Genomic DNA, 22,042 nt, shown 5'->3' with positions numbered 1-22,042 from the left:
TTAATAGTTTAGAGAAAGAGCTTCAATGTAATTGTTCTGGAAAGTACAGAATCTTGGGACACACTTAAGATGAAAGAATGAAAAAAAATTCAAATAACAAAAATAGTGAGTGAGCTGGAGGACTAAAACTGGGAAAGAAGAATCAATTTTAAGAAGAGTATGTGGAGGATGTACAACATAGCCTGGAGGTAAAAGAGGGTGAGCTTGAGAAAGATGCTGCCCTTCACATCACACTCCTCTGGGGTAGACATACACAGTGGTGAGCACAATTTGATGCATTTATCACAAACTCTAGCAATCACTTTTGCTTCAAATTTTAAGCAGCTCTAAGAACTCTTGGCTGCATTATCATGCAGTGGGACTATGTAGTTTTGTACAAGCTCCTCATTTCTTAGAGTCAAATGACCAAAGCAGTCCATGTGCTTCCAACCTGGAAAGACTCGGAGGCAGAGCAGTCTTTCTGCTCACTAATATTGAGACACATACTCTATGTCTCATTTCTCCACAGTGAAATGCTTTTAGAATTTTAGATTTCTGCAAGAAAAAAAAAATGCTTTTAGATTTCTGTTCCCAGAACTTTATTTTCTACTCTGTTTTCCTGAAGCAATCTATACAATAGGATAAGCATATTAGATGGAAGGAGCATATGCAAATCCTATCTAATTACCTGGTATCTTCATGTTTTAGAATTTAAGTTGTAATTCATTATTTATATGAATTTAGTTCACAATTTTAATTATTTTAATTAATATGCCCTGTGGTGGTTTGAAAACATAATGACCCCCAAGAAGATTGGCACTAATAGTAAGTGTGGCCTTGTTGAAGTAGGTGGAGCATTACTGGAGGAAATGTGTGATGGTGGGGGTGGGCTTTGAGAACTCTTTTGCTCATACTTGGCTTAGCATACCAGTGTAACCACTTCCTCTTGCCTGTGAGCCAAAAGGTAAGAACTCAGCTCCTTCTCCACCAGAATTGCTGCCTGCATGCTGCCTTGTTCTCTGCCATGATGATAATAGACTAAACCTCTGAACTACAGGCAGACACCACATTTAAATGTTTTCCTTTATAAGAGTTGCATGGTCATTGTATCTCTTTACAGCAATAAAAAACCTAACTAAGACAACCCCCAACTAGTTAACTACAATACTTAGAGTATAATTCTCAAAGGACTTGCCACCATGCTATTATATTTAAGACAGGGTTTCATGTAGCCCAGGCTGGTTTCAAACTAACTATATAATTTTTAAAAAAATGGCCTTGAGCTTCTGATTTATTTGCTTCTATCTTCCAAAAACTAGGACTATCAGCATGTGCTAAATGACCTTATTCATGAGGTGCTAGCTATGAACCCAAGATTTGGTGCACACTAGGCAAGCACATTGCCAAACATGCCATATCTTCACCCTCAGTAATATTCATTTCACTTTTTCAACAATTTTCAATTTTAGTATATAACTAAGGTGTATTAATGCCTGAACAAAGTATATTTTACATCATATAGATTACTCACCCATATTAATAATCAACATAGGAGCTACCAACATATTACAAAATATTAGCATAAGGAATAAATATATCTATGATTATATTCTGAAGATGAAGAATGATAGCACCACCTTTTAGAACGAAAATTATGACTTTCTAACTGCCAAGGGGAAAAGACATTGAAAGCAAAAATAATAATATTTAAGGAGGGCTTAAGGCACCTCTATTTGCATCATAGTCTTTCTGGATGCCTCCTGGTATTGTAAAATAAAGTATAATTTCATCCCTAGGGAGTTTGAGGCACTTCCCCATTCTTCAAATGTGGGCCAAGACTGACAGCATAGGAATCATGGAAAATCAGATGATGAACATAGGAGATATACTCCAATTCAAACCACCTGAGTGAATCATTCCCATTTTACAGTGCAGAAAATTACTAACAAAGATTTTATAAACCCAAGGCAGACACCCACTTTCTTCTTTGCTTCATAAAACTGGGACTTAAAGGTGGAAATTGGATGCAGGGGAGAACTCTCTCTTGATAACAGGCACAGGGTTCTTGAGTCATCCATTTCTTTGCAGTTTAGACAACTATGGTGGTTAGGATAGCTAGAGTCTTTATGGAAATCCTGGGATCAGCAAAGAGAAGGGTGCTGGACAGTAAGCTCTACCCGTAATAGAGGAGCTATTGGCAATTGACAGCTACTGGGAAAGGGTCAGCTTTCTTTAAGAATATAACATCTATAAGTTGACCATACTCCAGTAGAAGGCTATACACTTGGAAATGCTGAGCAGCATGGATTTCCCTTAACGGTGGAAAAGAGACACATAGTTATTTTGGAAGGGAAAAGGAATGAATCTGAAAGGAGATGAAGGAGAGAAGATAAACATGATCAAAACTCACTGTATGAGATTCTCAAAGGACTAATGATAATAGTAATAATAATAATGTTATTATCATTATTATTATGAAGAGCTCCAGGCAGTTAATGATTACTGAGAGAGAGACAATAAAAATAAACTCCCTAATTAGTTATCCAATAACAGTGGTCAACCCTAATAACATATGCACACTATATATCAGAAAGACTTCATGGACCTACTGAGTTACCATTTGTATATTTATATGTATGTATAGATTTATAAAGAACAAGTAAAGAAAAACAAGAAGAAATACAGATAAAGATAACATTAACCACTAAAGAAGATGATTTTTTTTTTGAGAAATAAGATCATGTCTTGTAGTCTTAGTCTTAGCTGGCCTAGAATTTGGTATGCATTCTAGGCTATCATCTCTGAAGAGCCTACGAGTTGGGATAATAAGAATGTGCAACCACTCCTACCTGAGTCTGAGCTCTTTATGTCCCTTTTAATGATAGGTCGGTGCCAACCGTCTACTACTAAGTTTCTTGTTTATAGGAAACTGACATTTTCGCCAGTATTGGATTATTAATTTCTAGTGCTTGTGAGCTCTTTTCTCTCTTTGCAATTGGCTTTAAACATGCAGTATAAAAAGCTACTCGGAAATATCATATCCTCTAATGTCTCCAGACAGTCACATCTTTCTGTCACACCACCCTAAGTGAGTGAGCAAATTATAGAGATGACAGGCCACAAAACAGCTCCCCAGAGGAGAAAAGTTTTGATGAAGAGCCATCTGTTTTCTGCCCCACTAACTTTTAGATCTACTCGCTTAAACATACACCTGCCCACTTCCTCATCTGCTGATAGATTTTTGTTTAACATGCCAGCTGTTTCAAGACAATGGCAACAAAAGCTGAAATCGCAGCTGCCTCCTGTAACTGGTGGCTGTCTGGGAAAGAGATGCCTCTATTAGAACCTGTTCCCAAAAATGACAAAAGCCCAATTGGGGTGCAGTAACAGGAGCATGACAGATTAGTGATATTATAATTTAACATGCCCCAAGATGGAAATGTCTCTATCCTGAGTCAACAGCGAGGTCCCATGAGACGTCACCAAACATGTGTTTCACACGTAGTAATGTAAATCTGAAGCGACCCTCCCAGTGAAAGCTATGACTCAAACCTTCGGCTTGTTGACAGCCAAAATATCTCCAACAACCTTACAGATGATGTGGGATGCTGAAAGGAATGAAAGCTAAAAAGAACCTTCCGTTAGAGCAATATTCTGCTCACTGATCCATCTGCCTCATGCTCTCAGACCCTAGCTCCCAGGGAGGTAGTTCAGTCAATGTTAGTGTTTTTCTTGAAAGCAAAAAGATCTATGCTCAACCTAAATACCTACATAAAAACTCAAGCATGTTGATGCACCTTGTAAATCCCAGAGCAGAGAATGTAGAGATGAGTGAATCTTTAAGGGATCTTTGGCCAACCAGTCTAGCTTAAATGCTGAGCATTAAGCTAATGAGATCTCTCTCTCTCTCTCTCTCTCTCTCTCTCTCTCTCTCTCTCTCTCTCTCTCTCTCTCTCTCTCTCTCTCTCTCATACATACATACACACATACACAAATATTGAAAACAAATAAGGAATGACACTTAAGGCTACCCTTTGACTTCTACACTCATGAGCACACATACACACTTACAATAAGCATTATTAATAATGTGGCTTTTGTGTAGATTTTATCCTAATTATCTTTGATCCCATAATCCTGTAAGTTCTACTAAGTTAAGAGCCATTGGTAACCATAATGTCTCATTTTAATGTATAATTATCAGGAGACATTGCTCTCTTAGTAATATTTTCATTATTACTCCCTTGACAGTAGCCACAAAACATTCATTCTCATTGTCTCGTCACTTGTTCCCCCACTAAGCTCATCCCATGTAGTTTCCAAATACTCCAAACATTTTCTTATTCACGTTATTATTCTTATATTATCCCCAGTAAAATCCCCATTTCACATTGTTTTGCTTCAATGGTTACCCTTACATGCCCTAGATAACTAATTAAATCTAGACTCCCATATTCCCTTCGACTTGACTGAAACACCAGCCTTGAAATTCCATTTTCTTTTAATTAAGACTTCCTTTCTGGGTATGCAAATTTTAATCTTCCTTGTAAACCTGTCGGGTATTTTAGTTCACTATTTCATTTCTTTAGAGTCTGAAGAGTTTCTGTATGTAATTATGGTAACAAAAATGAATTTTCTCCATTCATCACAATTTTTCTATGCTTGGGCTGCTTAATTCTGGTGCAGCAACTTCTTAGAAATTCATATAATAAAAACGTAGTATAAACATCTAGCCCAAGGACCTGATTATCATCATATTTGACTTCTAATGTGTTCTTACATGTAATTGAGAGTAGATCAGAAACCCCAGATCTCTTTTTGTCTCCCAAAAAATAGGTCTTTTCCTCCCAAAGCACTCAAACAGTTCACATCTGAAGTCCTCTTCTGTACCACAAAGCATTGAATACACATCATACATCAATCTGAAATCACATGAACCTTCTACTTTTTTTTTCTGTTCACTACCAGTGATTGTACTCAGGGTCCTGTACATAACTGAGCTTCATCTCCAGTCCTGTAGTTTTTATTTTCAGTTTTAATATATAGTCTTGCTACATTGCACAGGTTAACCATGAATTCATTCTGTTATCCAGACTAACCTTGAACTCATGATCTTCCTAATTGAGCTCCCTAGTTGCGGGTCTGTGCCATATCACTCCTGGCTTCCTTTTATTCCCACATGCTTATTCACATCTGTATGGGAAAACTCAGATATCACTATAAAACCAAATCTAAGCCAAAAGTTTGGGAATGCTATTAGGATACATTATTGATTCTTGTTGAGACACTCAGAAGCATGACCCTAATTCAATCTCTTCTAACCTGGACCATAACTTGAGTCCTCTAATCCAGGTAGTATACACATGCACTGTGCATCATTCTAAATGCTTGAAGCACTTACAGGAACATTTAGACATTGTACTTCTTCACAAGCTGTTGAAAACAGCCTTATCTTAGTTATCGTACTGTTTCATAGATATTCGTGCAAACTGTCAGCAAGAGAAGACTACCATTTTATCAGGTTTGAGATAAGAACTGATCACCCATTTTGCTTCTCTAAGCCACACAAGATGAAGAATTGTCTTGAGCTGCATATCAAATCAATCCAGTAATATTCTAACCAAACAAGATCCTTAAGAAGACTGAGATGCTTTTTTTACAGACAGTGTCACCGCAGGTAATGCTGGGACACTTTGTACTTACTCCCTAAAAAGGTAATAGCATACTGAGTTTAATTAAATTTATTTCTCCTTCATGTTAATAAAAAGAAAGTTGTCTTAAGACAGGACTACTTTTGAAATTTTAAATAAATCATTTTGTTTTTCTTAAAATGCTTTAAACGCTGATTTTAAAAAAACAATGAGATCCATATGGGTGATTTAAAAAAAATAAACTCAAATTAAGACGTAGATGAAATCCTGTTTTCCTATAATAGGCTTAGAATTTATTAATGGCATAATAATGTAAAAAGCATATCAAAGCCACTATAAAATGACAGTTAATTGAAGTATAAAATGAGAATTTTGAGAACTACATTTTACAGTGTCTTGGGTAACCTAAATTTGATGATATCTGAATAAAATATTTATAAGTATTTACTTCATTCTCAGAGATTATTTTGTAAGTGAAAAGATCTGTGCCTTGAAGAATGAGGGTGTTTCAGTATAAAAACAAGTTTTCAGGGTTCTATGTTGTATCAAAAATTAGAAATTCAAAAGAAATAAACATATTTCTTAATATATTATTCCTTGTGTATTCGTTTTCATTTTATATTTCATACTTAGCTCTTTTCTCATGTACCTGTAGATCAAAACACATTAACATAAGAGAGGGCACATTAAAGTAAGTGAGGCATATGCAGAAGTTTCATATGGAATTGTACTCATCACAGCATCAGTAAGAATTGATGCTTCTAACATTTAAACTAATATCAGAAAATTCTCAATAATTAATAAGAACAGTGGAAGCTTATGTGTAACTATAGGTTTTCTCAGTTACATGTTACAAGTAAAAGTAATTGATTTTTCTGGACCTCAGAAACTTGTCCTTTCCATGAAAAACTTGCTGATGTTTATCGTCATTTGGAGAATGGTTACTCACATGTCATTCTGCCCCTCAGCCAAAAGAACTGCTCATCTGTGAGACCAACACCATCATTGAATCCTGCACTGTCTTCCATGTGACAGATATTCAACACATATTAAGTAATAAAATAGCAACATAATTTCATTTGATATTTGCCACTGAACAGTAATGAATTGCAAACTGCTAAAACTATTCAGGTGGCTATCTCCACTAATGACTCAGGTTTTCTATAATATGATTCAGGTGGAGTAATGAAAAGTAACACTAAAAGGGTGGATCATACATGTGTTCACTAAATCCATTAGGCAGGGGTGGGGGCAGGCTTTAACTGCACTAAGTACAAGTGCTCAAAATAAGTAAACCCAGTAAGTAAGGAGTGTTTGTGCCTCCAAGGGGCAAAATGATAATAAATAAAGCATTGGTAGTATTTAGTATTTATGTGTCTAGCATTTCAATGATGTCACCTTCAGAAAACACCATACTATCTAACCTAACACACACCCCTGCTATCGTGCATTTAATAAGCCTTTCTTATAAAATAATCACAAGCTGCCCTTACTTCTTGTAAGAAAATAATTATGGAAAACTATGATGAACTATCACACACCACCCATTTCTGAGGAAGCCTGTCTTGGCACCTTCTGTGCACAGAGTAAACAACGCACAGTGTTAGGGAGGATGTTCGAAAATGCTAAGATGCTCTCTAGTTACAAAACCAATTACTGAAAAGAATATAGAATGATGCCTATAACATCATCGTATGTTTCCTTTAACTTAGCAGATACTGTGATGAAGTCATCAATAGACTAGTCCCATGCCAGACTGAGAGGCTAGGAGGGTCCAGGACAAAACTAAAAAGATAACTGGTACTACATCTCAGAAACCTGGAGGCTTAGGCTTACAACACCTCCTACAGACATATTTTAAATAAAAAAGAAAAGACAAATGATTTGATATCTAGCATAAACACTTTTATAGAAACCTACTTACATACCTTATGAAATTTCTCAATTTATTCTCACTCTTGAAATTTCAAAGGCAGAGTTTTATGTCACCTATAGGCCAACTAAAATGGGTAGACTTGGTACTGAACACAGAATAGACTCTGAAATTTCCTTCTTCCTCGGGCTCTTCCTGAATTTGTAAGCAGAGACTATACTTACATTTTCCGGTTGCCCAAACCAAATAATCATACAAAAACTATATTCATTATAAAACTGTTTGGCTGATGGCTTAATCATATTTTTAACTTGCTCTTACATCCTAAATCACCCCATTTCTATTAGCCTATGTATTGCCATGTGGCCATGGCATTATTTCATTTTCTACATGTCTCCTTTCCTTGGCAGCTGGCTTACATTTGCTTGACTTCACCTACTCTCTCACTATATCTCTGTTCGGGTTTCCTGCCTGGCTCTATTCTGCTAAACGACTGGCTGAAACAGCTTTATTCATTGGCTAAGAAAGCAACACATACAGAAGGACATCACACTTCAGGCTGTCCTATTGCAGGTTCTCTAGGAGACCCCAAGAGTTTCAGCTGCCTAGTCCTTTGCACGAGCATAGGATTCAACCTCAACTGCATGGGTCAGGAGGCTAACACCAGACTTCACAGCTTTTTAAGGGAAGCAGAGACCTCTGACATCTGTGGTTTACACTGTTTGCATCTGAGATGACAACTTTTTAACAGACCAGCTCAGTCTCCTCTTTTCAACACACACTACAGCCTATCCCTCCCTAGTCTTCCTTTTAACTCTTCCCTTCAGTATGGTTAGATCTGAAATCATCCTCACCACTAAGCACAGTGGTAAGACACATTTTTTTTTCATCCAAGTTTTTGACGCCACTCAGTTTAGGATGGCTTTGGCAATCTTTACCAACATTATATTGTCTGTTTTGTGTTAATAAAACCTTGTTTCATAAACAAAGCTATTTTCATTAATTGATGATTCTACATTGCTACATTTCATGAGAATCACAAAGCACAACTCAAAGGGAAATTTGTGTTGATTCTCTTTCCAGAGATTCTACATATGCAAAAGAATGTGGACAAAATAAGACATAATTAGCAAGAAAAGCACAATTATTTACTTTCCTTAACACTATTTAATATCTTTAGTCTAAACATTTTTGTGCATCCCTTAAATACTAGTACTCAGGACACGAAACCAGTTAGATACCTACATTCAAGCCCAGATTGCCTACATAGCAAGTTCTAGGACAGACAAGGCTGAACAGTAAGACCCTCTTTCTAGAACAAAGCAAACCAAAATTAGAAAAAAAAATTTATCTCAAAAGTTAACAAGTTTTACAAGTCACAGTCTTATGAAGCAGGTGTAATACTGAATATTGTCTATGCTGCATGTAAAGTCCAACCAGGAACTATGATATCTCCAAATATTGAGTTCATCCTCTGTTTCCTCAACACTGTACAAAAGACTCAGGGGTACTTAACAGAATAAACCCCTAACAGGCAAATATGCCATTTATTTTATCTCCATTTTAAAAATAGGAAAAAAAAGTCTTTGGGAAGGTTGAGTAACATAGCAAAAAATATTCAATTAGCATTCTATGGCAACAGAATTCCAGACCCAAAGAAATTGCCCATCTCAGTCATTAATGATTATAACCATTCAGACAGGCATTGCATATATTTTCTGTATATATATATATATATACATATATATATACATACATATATATATGTAAATATATATATGTAAATAGTCCATGTTTTATTATCATGCGTCTCTCTGCAATCTATGGATAGGACAGAACCTAGAAACTGTCCTGCAGACCTCAGATCAATGGCCTGGCCTCACTCATGTCTTTTATAACTGTAGGCATTAAACTTCTTATGATTTTGGATCATAAAAGAACGCTAGGAAGATATTTTCTAGATGAACTCTTCAAAACAACTTTTCAAAACTGTAGTTAGGCATGGTACTCAATCTGGATTTCACAGACCGCGTCCATAATTTAAATATCAGGCTTGTCATTTCTAATAGTTATCACTGCTGAGCTCTGTGAATGTTAGCTGTCATAAATATATGAGGCCTGTCTACACACTCAATCTGCCAGTGACCCCATAAAATTGGTCTGAAAACAAGTGTCGGTCTTTCAGCAAGTTAACAATTTGAAAGAGTCTCAGCAAAGTAAAACTTTCAGTTTCCCTAAGTTGCTAGCGGCAGTGACTAACATAAAGGCAAAGGGGCAACCCCATTAAGTAAATGCTACCTAATTTTAATATATGTTCTTAATTGACAAGATTTTGAGGCAATCTACCTTGGTTTTCCACTCTCAGAATAAATAAGACTGCCAAATTTATAAGACCAATAATTGTTTCCTTGATGTGCTTTTAAAGAATACCACCTCTTGAGAGAGAGAATCCACAGAGTGAAAGATAGACTCCATGAAGAGACAGCCTGTGCTACTTGTACAAATATTTATCTTATTTTCCTCAGTATGCCGCATTATGCTTTCTTAAGAAGCTACGTTTAGTTGAGCAACATAAAATCTCTGTGAGAGAAAAGGTGGATAAATAGAATTCAATCTCCCATTTCACAGATTGAAAGTTAAGCAAGAAATAGAATGAGAGCATCACTTCAAATCCTAACTTGCTGCACAGTGGTAGCTAATACAAGGTAGACTTTGAATAATTTGGTAGCATAACTGCTCTGAATCACCCAAGTGTCAGTTTGAAATATTTTGATGTCGATAATAAAATGACAATATTGTAATCTGATCATAATTATTGCATTTGTCTTAAGAAAAAAGTAAGTGTATGGGTAAATTTTTGTGCAGTATGCTAAAACAGAAGTTGATTTAGTAGAAATATATTTCATTCAAGATATTCACGACTGCTTATCTGAGCCATTTTTTCTGGGATGTTAGGATAGGTCTATCAGTATATCAAGAAATAAAATTTGCAAGAAGTTACAGACTTAACAAGTATACAAGTGTCATTTAAAGAGACAAAATAAACAATTAACCACACAGTAATAAATAAATTAAATTGTATGTTAAAAGAAAGCTGTCTATGGAAAGAATGCAAGTAGGTAAGATGGATCAAGATTGACAGAGCAATCAGGCCATAGGTTATATTTGGTTGGTTGGTAAGGTGGATTACATCAACGAATATCCCACGTGAAGGGAGAATAGCCAAAGTGTCCTAGTGTGTTTACAGGACAGGAAGGAGATCAGTGCAGGTGAAGAGGTGTGTTCAGGCAGAGAGCTATGTGAGGTGAGGTCAAAGAATGTCTGGAAGGCAGATCACTCAGGGCTGCACACACGTCCAATGCAGGATGAACGGGGTGTGATTTCAGGGCTCGGAGAGGGTAAATGGCATGATCTGACTTAAATTTTAAAAAGGTCCTACCATAAATTATTAAATCTTTGAAAAATGAATAATCCAATATATTGCATAACCTGTGCCATGTACCTTAATCTCAATACACCAACCTTCTCTCAGAATTAAATATCATTATTTTCATTATTCCCACGTTCCCAAAGAAAATATTAGATCTCAAAGTCTCTGAAAAACTTCTCTGGGTAAGACTAAGGAGCAAAGTCAGGTGAATAACCTTTCTAACTTATTGTCTAAAGTCTGACTTCTCTTTCCTAAGTATTTATGTATATTTAAGTTATAAATGAATTAAAACAACACTTATGGCTATTTATCTAATTAACCATCAATGAAGATGCTAATTCCTGTATGTTCTTATCAAATTGAATATTAATTATTTCCCTTATTAACCTCTGGAATATGACAGAGTATTCACCTGAACTTTCTATTTCAAATGACATGTGTGCATTCAGGTGAAGACTCTTAGAGAAGTGAAGAGTGCACACCGCTATCAAAGAAAACCTGAGTTTATTTACTAGCACTCCAAAAACTTCCTGTGATGTCAACTTCAGGATAATATGGCATCCTTGACCTCCAAGGACACCTGCATTCATGTGCACATGCACCCAGAGAGACTTAGACATAATCATAAAGAAAAGGAAGAAATGCTGTATTGCAGGAATGATGAGAGTGATTTAAATTTTTAAGAGTTCATTTAGAAATTTTTCACAAGCTTTCATTTATTTTCAATCATTTTTTTCTAATTGTCTACATGCACACAATTTTGCTACATGCATTGCATATGTCGTCATATTCAATATTTATCAAAAGAATTGAAATATAAACTGTATTCCAGGAATAATCAGTGTGCATCTACAGAGGCAGACTATTTCAAGTTTGAACAAGTGCTGAGGACCAAAGCTGTTGTGTTAAATCTTCTGAGTAAAAGACTCATCTCTCTCCTTGAGTCACACTTCTTACATCAGCATTCATAGCTCAGATGGCAGCCAGGTACAGGCATTCCCATTTTCCAGATGGCAGAAAGTTAATAAAAAAAATCAACATTTATTTTATGGCCACAATAAGCAAATCAATATCCAGCTGCAGAAATCACAGAGGATTTATGATGCAACATCCCTACAATACTATTAAGGTAACAAGAGGAGCTTAAAATGAAATAAATAATACAAGATAATATGCAGTAAGTTCTATGTGAGATACAAAAATAGCAACTGTTAAAGAAATTCAACAGGCAGAGATTTAAATCTTGGTATTTCAACTCAGTCAAGAAAGTCTGTACTGAAGACCACTGGTATCATGATGGTTTCCATAGAAATGTGAGGTTTTCAATCAGCAGAAAAGTGGAAGAGAGGTCATTCTACTAACAGGAGATAATATAGCCACAGGCCAAAGGAGCGGATGGAAGGGATTGCCAAAAGAAACTAGTAAAGTTTGAAGTGCAAGATAGATGGGAATTGACCTAATATAGAAAATGAACCCAGAGAAGCATGGATCCTCGGACAGGAGGAAAGAAAGTGGATTCAATGAAGTCAAGTTATTATTAGCATGGGGCACACATTTGTGTATTCTGTGTTGTTATGCAACATTTCTAATTAGCTCATAAAGTAGAAAGGTAGACACAGTTCATCCACTTTTAAGCAAAGGAAGACAAGACTTCTCTGTCTGGCAGCGTTGTGGGAGAGGGATGCTGTAGAGCACTACTCTAGAAAGCCTGACATTTAGCCGATACTCTTCCAGTACCCTCAACACCATCCATCCATCAGATTGGGAACCATCCAAGGCATATGATCAAGAGAAGAGAGGTGGCACACATAGATTAGCTATGTCAGAGTAATCAGATCACCAGATACTAGTAGATGGTCGTTACTGAGGAATTGTGGAAAAAAAGAACAGCCTAAGAAAGGGCACAATATATTACATTAAACCAAATGACAAGACAATGGGCATTCATATATGAATGTGAGGAAAAGGAATTTTTAATATGAGATACTATAAAAAAAAAAAGAATTGGAGACCATGGTAAGATTCAAAGCCGAAAACAGGTGGTCTTTCGTACCCCACCATGCAACCTTAAATCAAAACTTTTTAAAATTAAAAAAAATGAAGTTCAAGGTCTAATTACAATATTTCCCAATGTATTTTGCAACAGGGGATTTATTTAAAAACAAAAATTGCTGTGTCTACGATAAAATAGCTGCCATAGTGCAATTGCACACCCTGGGCCACCATTATGAACTGGGTAGCTGTGCACTAGACTTGCTTCTCTGGTGTGGGAGCAACGTGAGAGTTGCTTGCTGTTTTTCTAACTTTGGTAACAAGCCCTTATGCTAGAAATATCCAATAATTAAATGTCATACTGTTCAACAAGTTGGGTCTGCTTGTCTGCTTTCTTACCACTCAACCGTCTATCTTTATCAAGCTAATTAATTACGAACTAAATTAAAAATTCACACATTAAGTCAATACCAGATTTCCACAAAGTCACATGTAGCTCAGGCTGGACTGGAACTCACTGTGTAGTTAAGCAAAACCTTGAACCCTTGATCTGCTTGCCTCAATTTCACAAATGCAGAGATCACAGATGTATGCCATCAGGCCCAATTTAGTACACACCCAAGTCAGCAGAACTGCAAAGTTATTAATGCTAGGATAACCATATAACTGTGCTGATCATTACCTGACATAGAATATTCAGCTCATTTTTCTTATTGAATCAGCTAACCACTTCACTAGGCATGTGTACATGGAAATATTTATCACATGTGGTTTCATAACTAAAGCTTTTTGTCACATATCAATATCTGTACAAATCGATAAATATTTAGCAATCTTAAAACTCATTAGTGCCATTTTGGCTTAAGGATAGTTTTAGCAATCCTGCATCTATGCTCCTTTCATCTAACTCTAGCATCCCTTAGCATTGCTGAGTGGTAATTAAAACCTAGCTCACTAGCCAACCTTATTTCCTTTACTTTCCTGGATTAAAAAAAAAAAGTTTCATTTGAAAATTGTTGTTGGAGTTTAAAATTCAACAGTGTGACAACTTCTTGGAGTAGAATTATAGCCACTCCATATTTGACACTTCTGTATAAAATTATTGAGGATGTACACTAACCTGATAATAAGAATCTGTAAGAAGTGGTAATTAAGTAGCCCATGATACTACACAGGTAAAACAGATAAATAATTGCAAAATTAGACATATTCTCTGATTGAAAAACAGGTCTCTTTCAATAAATTAATTAGAAAATTCTTGACACACACACAAAAATACCTTGTCTCCATATAAATGTGGGCATTCCACACAAGATAAATGAAATATATTAGGCATGTGAAAAAGAAAGCAATAAGGTTCGTTTTGTGCATCTTACTTTCTGTTATCCAGGACATCAAATGCCTGATACTATGTCTTCATGCATGAAGTTGAGACTTTTACCTTTAACTTCTAAAGTCATTGTTTTATGACGGTTTATGGAAACAAAGGAGAATTATTTTTACCTCCCAGTCCTGGTCTAAGCCGATTATCGTAACCGTCCAGAAGTCTGTCTAGTATTCTTGTAAAGATGGTAATGTTATTTTTAGCCTCATCTTCTTGGATGTTAGCCAGCACCAACCTAAACAGATAATTTTACAAATTGGTATGTGTTTTATATATGTATGCACAGTGTTCGGCTAAGTGCCAAAATGTTCTTCTTACTTGATCTAAATTTGAGGATTCTTTGGCCATTAGTGACACACACTTCATTCCTTTTTTCATTTTATAAATAGCACTCAACTCACGGGAACAGCAAATATAATGTTTAAAAATGGACATCAAATAACAGAATATCAGAAGTGTAAATAAAATACTTTTGAGATTTCTGCCACTTAGCCCTCTGTATGGCTTATCTTAAAACCTATTGCATAAAGCATATCATTTTTGTAGATTCTCATGTGGCTACATTATTGGCGAGATTGCTTTGTAGTTAGACGGAGTGTAGTAATGAGAGAGACTTCCAAAGTGTTTCTTCAGTGTTGTGAACACTAACTGGAAAATAAACTGTCATCTTGATGGTACAAATCTCTCTGTCATTCTCATAGATAGCATTGTTTTTCTATGTCTTTCCCATTTTTAGACAAAAATAATTTCCTGACTTGGGGTATACCTCCACCCAATGGCCAAGTGTAATATAGACATCAGGGAAACTCCACTGGCAGGCTGCCAGGCTCAATGTGGCCGGGAGCTGGAGGTGGGTTCTAAAGGCAGCAGTTACACACAGTTTCACAGAGTCTTAGGAAGGCTAGGTCTGTGGAGTAGTCTCAGAAGAGATATTAGGGGCTACATAAAGATAAATGTGTCCAGTTACCCTTTTTTGGTGATAAAATTTGTGGGAAGAGATGGTCTTAAAATATCCCCAGCCAGGCTTTTGAAGCAGTGATTTTCTCCATTATTTTTCCGTCATAAAGCCAGAGACCTGATTTTGTAAAAGCAATTTGGTACCAAAGAAACTGATGTATAAAACAGAGTGTCCTTTTTCCATTACCGTTTTTTCTCAGAATGATTCATAGATTTAAATTACTGTCCCCAAAAAAGAATCATTTATATAATAGAATAAAATACTGCCATGAACATTATTGGTTAAATATAGAACAGAAAATGAATAGAGTGATACTCAGTTAAGGAATTGGTGGTGGTTCTCAATGGGCATTAATTGATCATAGATTGCCTATGTCTCTAAAGTCAATGCTCAGGTGTACTTACATGCTAGTCAATGTGCATCATATAAAACATCATTGATGGAGACCCTTTACACTGAAATGAACGTGAAGTAGTAGCTAACCATACTCGTAATAACATCAAAAGTGGCAAGGAACAATAAGGGAACATTTTGAAAACCAGAGTGAATATTAAAGTGTGAACAGGAAGATGAACAACCTCAAATTATATAAGTAAATCAGTTCCTACACTACCCTCAAAAGTTTCTGCTTGCCTACTATAAGCTAATTTAAAAAACCCTCACTAGGATAGCCACAAGAGTCTGCGATTTTTCTCTCAGAGGTGTTTTTCAGTCATATTTCATAAATTTCATATTTCTCTTTCTAAAGTCCATTAGTGGGTATTTCCCAATTATAATTATTTCCAAATAGATTTCTTTTCATTTCCAAAATATCTTTTTCACACTTTGAAGATTATTTGGTCAAAATTCTTAAAGGGGATAATAAAATGCTATGATATTTATTAAAAATTAATGGCTATTAAAAAATTCTTATGGAATTTATGTTTTAATTCTTCTAGTGTCTAAAAATATTTTCTAAATGCATTAAATTAAATATACCCACTGCCCAATTTTTAAAAATCAGAACAGATTACAATTAAGATGAAATTGCTTAAAACAATCAAATTAACTGCCGTATTGATAAGTGGCAAAAGAAAAATCACAAATCCAAGCTGACTCTTTTTATCAGTAACCATCTGCTAAGAAAGATATCTCCAAATTAATAAGATGAAAAGTTGGTTGATAGATCTTCTGTTTTTTTGTTTGAGATTGTGGAGTTGTGTACTACCTCCACCTAGAGGCTTAAGACTCTCATATCATTGGCGTTCTCTGCGTTGTTTTTAGAAGCCCCAGTGATTGAAAACAAAAATGCAAAGGAAGAATCAGAAAGAAAAGGAAAAACCTAAGTTTCCACTTAAATTATTTATCTGACACTTCTCTGTCTTCCCCGCGGAGAATTTGGCTCCCTCACCAGATTCTTCATGTGTCTTAGCAATAGGCATTCTTTGGACTAATATATTCCTGATAGAGTATTCTCCAGTTAAGTGTTACATATAGAAAATGTGTCCGTTCCCTTTCGTTTGTTTTTGTTTTAAGAAAAAAAAAAAGATCAGCAAACTTTTTAGAGTTTCAGACACTTAACGGGTTAATTTTCTATACAATACATTTCCATTAAAAGGAGTTCTTCAAATCACCTCGACTCTAAGAGATCACAGATACACTTAACGGCATTTAAAAAAATTACGCTATACCTGAACTGCAGAAACCAAACACAGCTTCTCACCTGGCTGGGTCCCACACCAGGAAAACAAGCAGCAGAGACCGTACATTGCAGGTGTTCAGTTTTGTCTTCATCTTCCTTGAAGCTACGGAAGAAAAAGAAGATAAAATTAAAATTGTTCTGAGTCCTACCAACCAAGTATCCCCAAAGAATGCCATTTCAGTTGTGGTAGTGGGGTTGTTACTCCCATGTACTAGGTATACAAGGTGTAGAACTAGATGACTGAAGGAGAATTTTTTTTTTAATGACTAGATGACGCTAGTTCATCCCCCCACCACCTCTTAACTTCCCCCAGCCCCGTCCTCTGCAAACACTTCGCTATTCACACATAAAATGACAAGACCCCGGGACTCTAAACTGACACATGCGCTTACGGAGGAATAGATTGGAGGAGTGAGTGGAAACGAGGTGGAGAGCTGGATACTCCATGCCTCGCCCTCTCTGCGAAGACCACCTCCGCAAGCACAGCAGGAAAAGCTAGCAGCAAGCAGCCTACTTTTCCTTACAGTGAATTGCAGTCCTCGCGTGTTCACTTTCCCCAACAACAACCACCACCCCACGCAAAAAAAGAAAAAATAGAAAATCAAAACCAAATCATTCTCCCTGCCCATCCACATTTGCCCATGTCCACGTTCAGGAGGCAGAAGGGTGGGAATTAAGTGCTGCGAACTACGTGTTTGACAGCAGCTGCTCTAGAGCCCAGACTACCCAAAGAGCTTCAGGATCAAACACCAAGCAGGCAAAGCAGCGCAGCCACTGTGTGCAAAGTTGGAGACTGTAAAAGAGCCGGGCCAGCGTGCTGCCACCGAACTGGACTGGCTTTTGAATTTTTATTGTAGTTGCAAACACGCTTCTGGAGAGGGACGTTGGAATTAGATTTTGGAAGCTGGAGGGCAGAGGAGAACCTGAGCTCTATTCCGAGGGAGCAAGAAGAGTGGAGTGGGTTGGGGGGGGGGGGGTAGGCATGCTGGCGAAGCAAAGGAAAATGAGCAAAGGTCGCCCGCTGCCACGAACGTCTGCGACCCTACCTGAACAGCAAGCAGAAGTAGATGTTTTCCTCCAGTGGCTCTGATTCTGAGGAGATAGAAAACTTGAGGAAGAGAGGAAAGAGAGGAGAGAGAGAGAGAGAGAGAGAGAGAGAGAGAGAGAGAGAGAGAGAGAGAGAGAGAGAGAGAGAGAGACTGACTGCAGCAGCCTAAAGAGCAGGCAGCAAAGGGATGGGCTGGTGGAAGCTGGAACAGAGCGAGAGGAGCCGCGGCCGCGCGAGGAGTAGGCGGCGAAGGCGTCCGTAGTGGCGGTGATGGGCGGAGGAGGAGGAAGAGGAGGAGGGAGTAGAGATGGCAGGAGCCGGCGGTGGGGGCGCGGAGGCACGATGCGCGCAGGCAGCGGCGGGCACGAGCCCCACGCCAGGAGAAGGAGGAGCCAGTCTGAGGAGGAGGGCTAATGAGGTTCCTGGGAATAGGGGACCCCCACCCCCACCCCAATTCTGTTCAAGCGACCGCCGCCCTCTGGGCACCTGGGGCAACGCAGCCGGGGAGGCGTGGGGCACCCCAGTGAGCCCCAGAGCGCTGCTGCCGGCAGCCCACGCCCCACCCGGAGCTGTTCTCCGGGGGCTGCGAGCTTCCTGGTGGGTGGGTTAGGGGGGCGCTGCTGGTGAGTGTGGGTGAGAAACTCTGAATGGTGCGTGTCGATGAGGCCCTAGGTCCCGCGGACTATTCCCTGCCGCTCGTCGTCCCCCAACATCATCTCTGGTGGAGAGATGTGGTTGCCTGGAAGAGGTAACGATGTATGGCTCCCACTGGAGGGCGAAGGGGCTAATCACGCCTTTACTTAGTCATCAGCGCATCCACGCAGGACCAAGTTAAACGCACGTTATGTGGAATTACACAGCAGGAAGTTTCTTTGATTTCCTTAGCTTTCTGGTTGTACCTCTCATTCCTCCGCACTCTGGCAATCAGAACCAATTTCCCCTCAAGCTAGGAGGGCTGGAGACTTGCCCGGAGCTGGTCAGTGAAGGCCCTGGACCGACCTTACACATCAGGAAACCTCCTGCCTACTCTCAGCAATGGCTTTTCCCTAATCTCTTTGCCAGGCATTTTCTTTACCTGGTGATCAAGACTCAATCTAAAAGCTATAAAAAGTTTACATTAGCCTGGAGCAGAGGGGATCCGCGGCCGCCTTTCCAGTGCCTTCTGCAGATGGTAGCAAGATGAAGCAGTTTGAGGCTTTCCCCCTTTAGGGCTTTTTCTTGGCAGAGACTTGTAATTCCAATCCTATCATACACTTTGAGCATTCTGTATTTGATCTGTCTGCTTTTTCTTCCGTTTTATCTGGGGCGATTAAATCCAACCGAACAACTTGAACAAAAAAAAAAAAGAAAAAGAAAGAAAGAAAAGAAAAGGAAAACAACGGGAAGAGAGAGAGAGCTAGTTGTGGCTTTTTTTTGTTGCTGTTGTTTTTTGTTTGTTTGTTTGTTTTTATTCTTTCTGTACCGCACACGAGATTGAATGTTATCTACATTCTACTCAAGCAAATCAGAGCTGGTATTTTTTTTTCAAAGTTGTTATAAACGTGAGACACTATGAAAAGAAAAAGGGGAGCATTTAGTATGTCTGTTATTTTATATTCAGAGTCAATATGAGCCAAATACTTCACTTTTAGTAGTTGAGCACCAAAAATTCAGATTATTTTTTTCCCTAGGTGGTTGGTTCAGTTTTCTTAACAGACAGTGCTAATCTACAGGAAACATTAGCTTAGCTTTGAAGATTATGGGGGAGAGGGGGTAACCTTTATAATGGAAATATTTCAGGCTGTTCATTTTAATGTATAAGCCACCACTCTGCCAATGAGCACTTAAGGTTATAACCTAAACAAACATCTGTTCTCATTTTGCTGGCTCTATGAAGAATGGAGCACCAATCAGCCTCCTCCTCCTCCGTCATTAATATTCCTTTCCTGACTTGCCCATTGCAGAGCCTAATTGAAATTCACAAAGATTAAAAGCATGCCATTTAAAACCTTGCAAGCAGGGAACCCAGAGTCTTCTACTTGATGAGAACATTCTACTTCACATTGCATCTTCCTGTTCTGCTCCCTTGTGTCGGTTTCTGTTAGGAACCCTCTGACTATGCCATGTAAATCACCACTAAACTGTCTATATTTTGACCAATGCAACCATATTTGCCATTGCTTCTACAAAACCCCCCTTTCGTGAACCTCATAATCTCTGTGAATATGTTCACATTCTATTCTGATGCTTTCTTATCACTATTCTTTCTCTTGATTCTGATACAGAAGAAAATAGATTCAGATTCTAATTGCTTGCTTCCATTTTAAAACTTTTATGAATTGAAGTGATTTTTTTCTTTAAGAATGAGCTTTGTGTGTTAAACTTGTAATCTCACATGACTTATGATCTGCGTTTGAGAAACTTCATGAAGTTCTAGCAAGCTGTCTGGAATGATTTTTCCCTCACCACTTAGTTTCTTTGAAAGTGTAGAAACAGTTCAAAGAGTTAGATACACATTTACTGAACCTAGAGTAAAGCCAGATTTTTTTAAATCATAAAATTCTGATTTTTTACATTCACCCCTCCCCAGAAAGTGCTTTATGATTTCTATTGATGTTGGATATCTATGATTTAAACTTCAAAGAACATTAAAGGAATTAGGAATCAGAAAAGCTGACAGCTGAGAGCAGTCATCTGCCTCAAAGTCACATCCAGAGAGATGTTTGCTACAGTACTGGGATTGCCTAATCTCTTCAAAGGTCTGAATGCAGTCTGGTTTGCCTCTTAGCTCTCTATGGTAGAGTGTGGGTTAACTGCCTGAACTTGGAGAGCCTGGGCTGGGTTTGGTGACTAAGCTTTTCCTACCTAGTTTCCTTAGAACATGTCCTGGAGAATCTGACCCTGAAAAACTAATAGCTAATTGGTTGCCAGTAAATCCATTCCCATCCGTGCTTGGCCAGTGCAGAACCTCTTGTGTTGAACCCATTTGATTTACTCATCCAAATTGGATTTGAGAGAGAGGAACATTACATCTCCAGCATCCAAAGCCACAAAAAGTCCAAAAATAAAAGAAAGCAAAAAAAAAATTGGAACCCTTTTATTTCTGTTGCATTTTTCCTTATATCTCACAATACTGTATAATTTTTAAATTTGGTATAAAAACTGTTGCTTTCTTTTCTACAGACCAAATGGGCACTGCTAATCCAAGACCTCCACATGTCTAGAGGTCATCACAACACTTGAAACTTTCTTACAGAAAGCAAATAGGATACATGCTTATGAGTATATATATATATATATATATATATATATATATATATATACACACACACACACACACACACACACACACATTAAGAATGAATTGTAGGAGCTTCTTTTTACAATATAGGGCATCAGGTATAGAGACAACTCTACACCTTGTAGAGCATGATGCTGTGCTGTGCACAACTCTAAATAGGCCAGTGACATCATACCACTCCTCTCAAGTTTCAGGGACCATCACAGAAGAGAGAATGGGAAGACAGTAAGAGCCAGAGGTAGTGGAAGTCTACAGCAATGCAGAGCTCACTGGAGAGGACAAGGCCATTAAACACATGAACTCAAAATAGCTGTGTCTGCAAGTATAAGGACCTGCACAAGAGCAAACCAGACAAAATGCCAGCAAATGTTTATGAAGTCCCAGCCCTTGCTGAAAAACCACTGGCAATTGACAGCTGTCTGGGAGAGAGGGTAAGTTTTCTTCAGGAATGAGGCCAAAAGACTACCCATACTCCAAAAGATGGTCCTACACCCAAGCACATAGAGACCAGCACTAGGTGGATTCAGTGAGTTATAAAAGTAAAAGTGCATATGAAATTGGGAGGGGAAATTAATGGAAGAGATTGTGGAGGAATTGGAGGGTAGGGAAAGGGAAGTGGATTTGATCAAAATGTTTTAAGCCTATGTATAAACCTCTCAAACAATTTTTCAAAATTTATCAAAAGAAAATACACAAATGTTAAAACAATATTTTGTAAAAAGTAATATTTAGGTAAAAAGATTCCTAAATAAATGAATGAGAACAT

The 22,042-nt window shown here is 37.8% G+C and overlaps 1 protein-coding gene across 3 annotated transcripts in view; it reads right to left on the bottom strand.

The window, feature by feature from the left end:
• Gabra2 (gamma-aminobutyric acid type A receptor subunit alpha2) overlaps positions 1 to 18,381 on the bottom strand; it is a 128,286-nt gene extending 109,905 nt beyond the window's left edge. Inside the window, exons 1-3 of one of the 3 annotated variants that reach the window (XM_075943147.1) lie at positions 17,995 to 18,381; positions 16,970 to 17,051; positions 14,429 to 14,544 (exon numbers count right to left, since the gene is read on the bottom strand). In XM_075943147.1, the coding sequence (XP_075799262.1) occupies positions 14,429 to 14,544; positions 16,970 to 17,040 (187 nt within the window). In that variant the 5' untranslated portion in view covers positions 17,041 to 17,051; positions 17,995 to 18,381. Of the gene's footprint in view, positions 1 to 14,428; positions 14,545 to 16,969; positions 17,052 to 17,340; positions 17,903 to 17,994 lie in introns of those variants that run through there. The other 2 variants (XM_075943146.1, XM_075943148.1) reach the window with 2 other exon arrangements.
• Positions 18,382 to 22,042: the final 3,661 nt, after the last annotated feature.

This window comes from Microtus pennsylvanicus, chromosome 12, assembly GCF_037038515.1.
Source record: "Microtus pennsylvanicus isolate mMicPen1 chromosome 12, mMicPen1.hap1, whole genome shotgun sequence".
Taxonomy (NCBI): domain Eukaryota; kingdom Metazoa; phylum Chordata; class Mammalia; order Rodentia; family Cricetidae; genus Microtus; species Microtus pennsylvanicus.
This window is presented reverse-complemented; position numbering and strand designations above follow the sequence as displayed.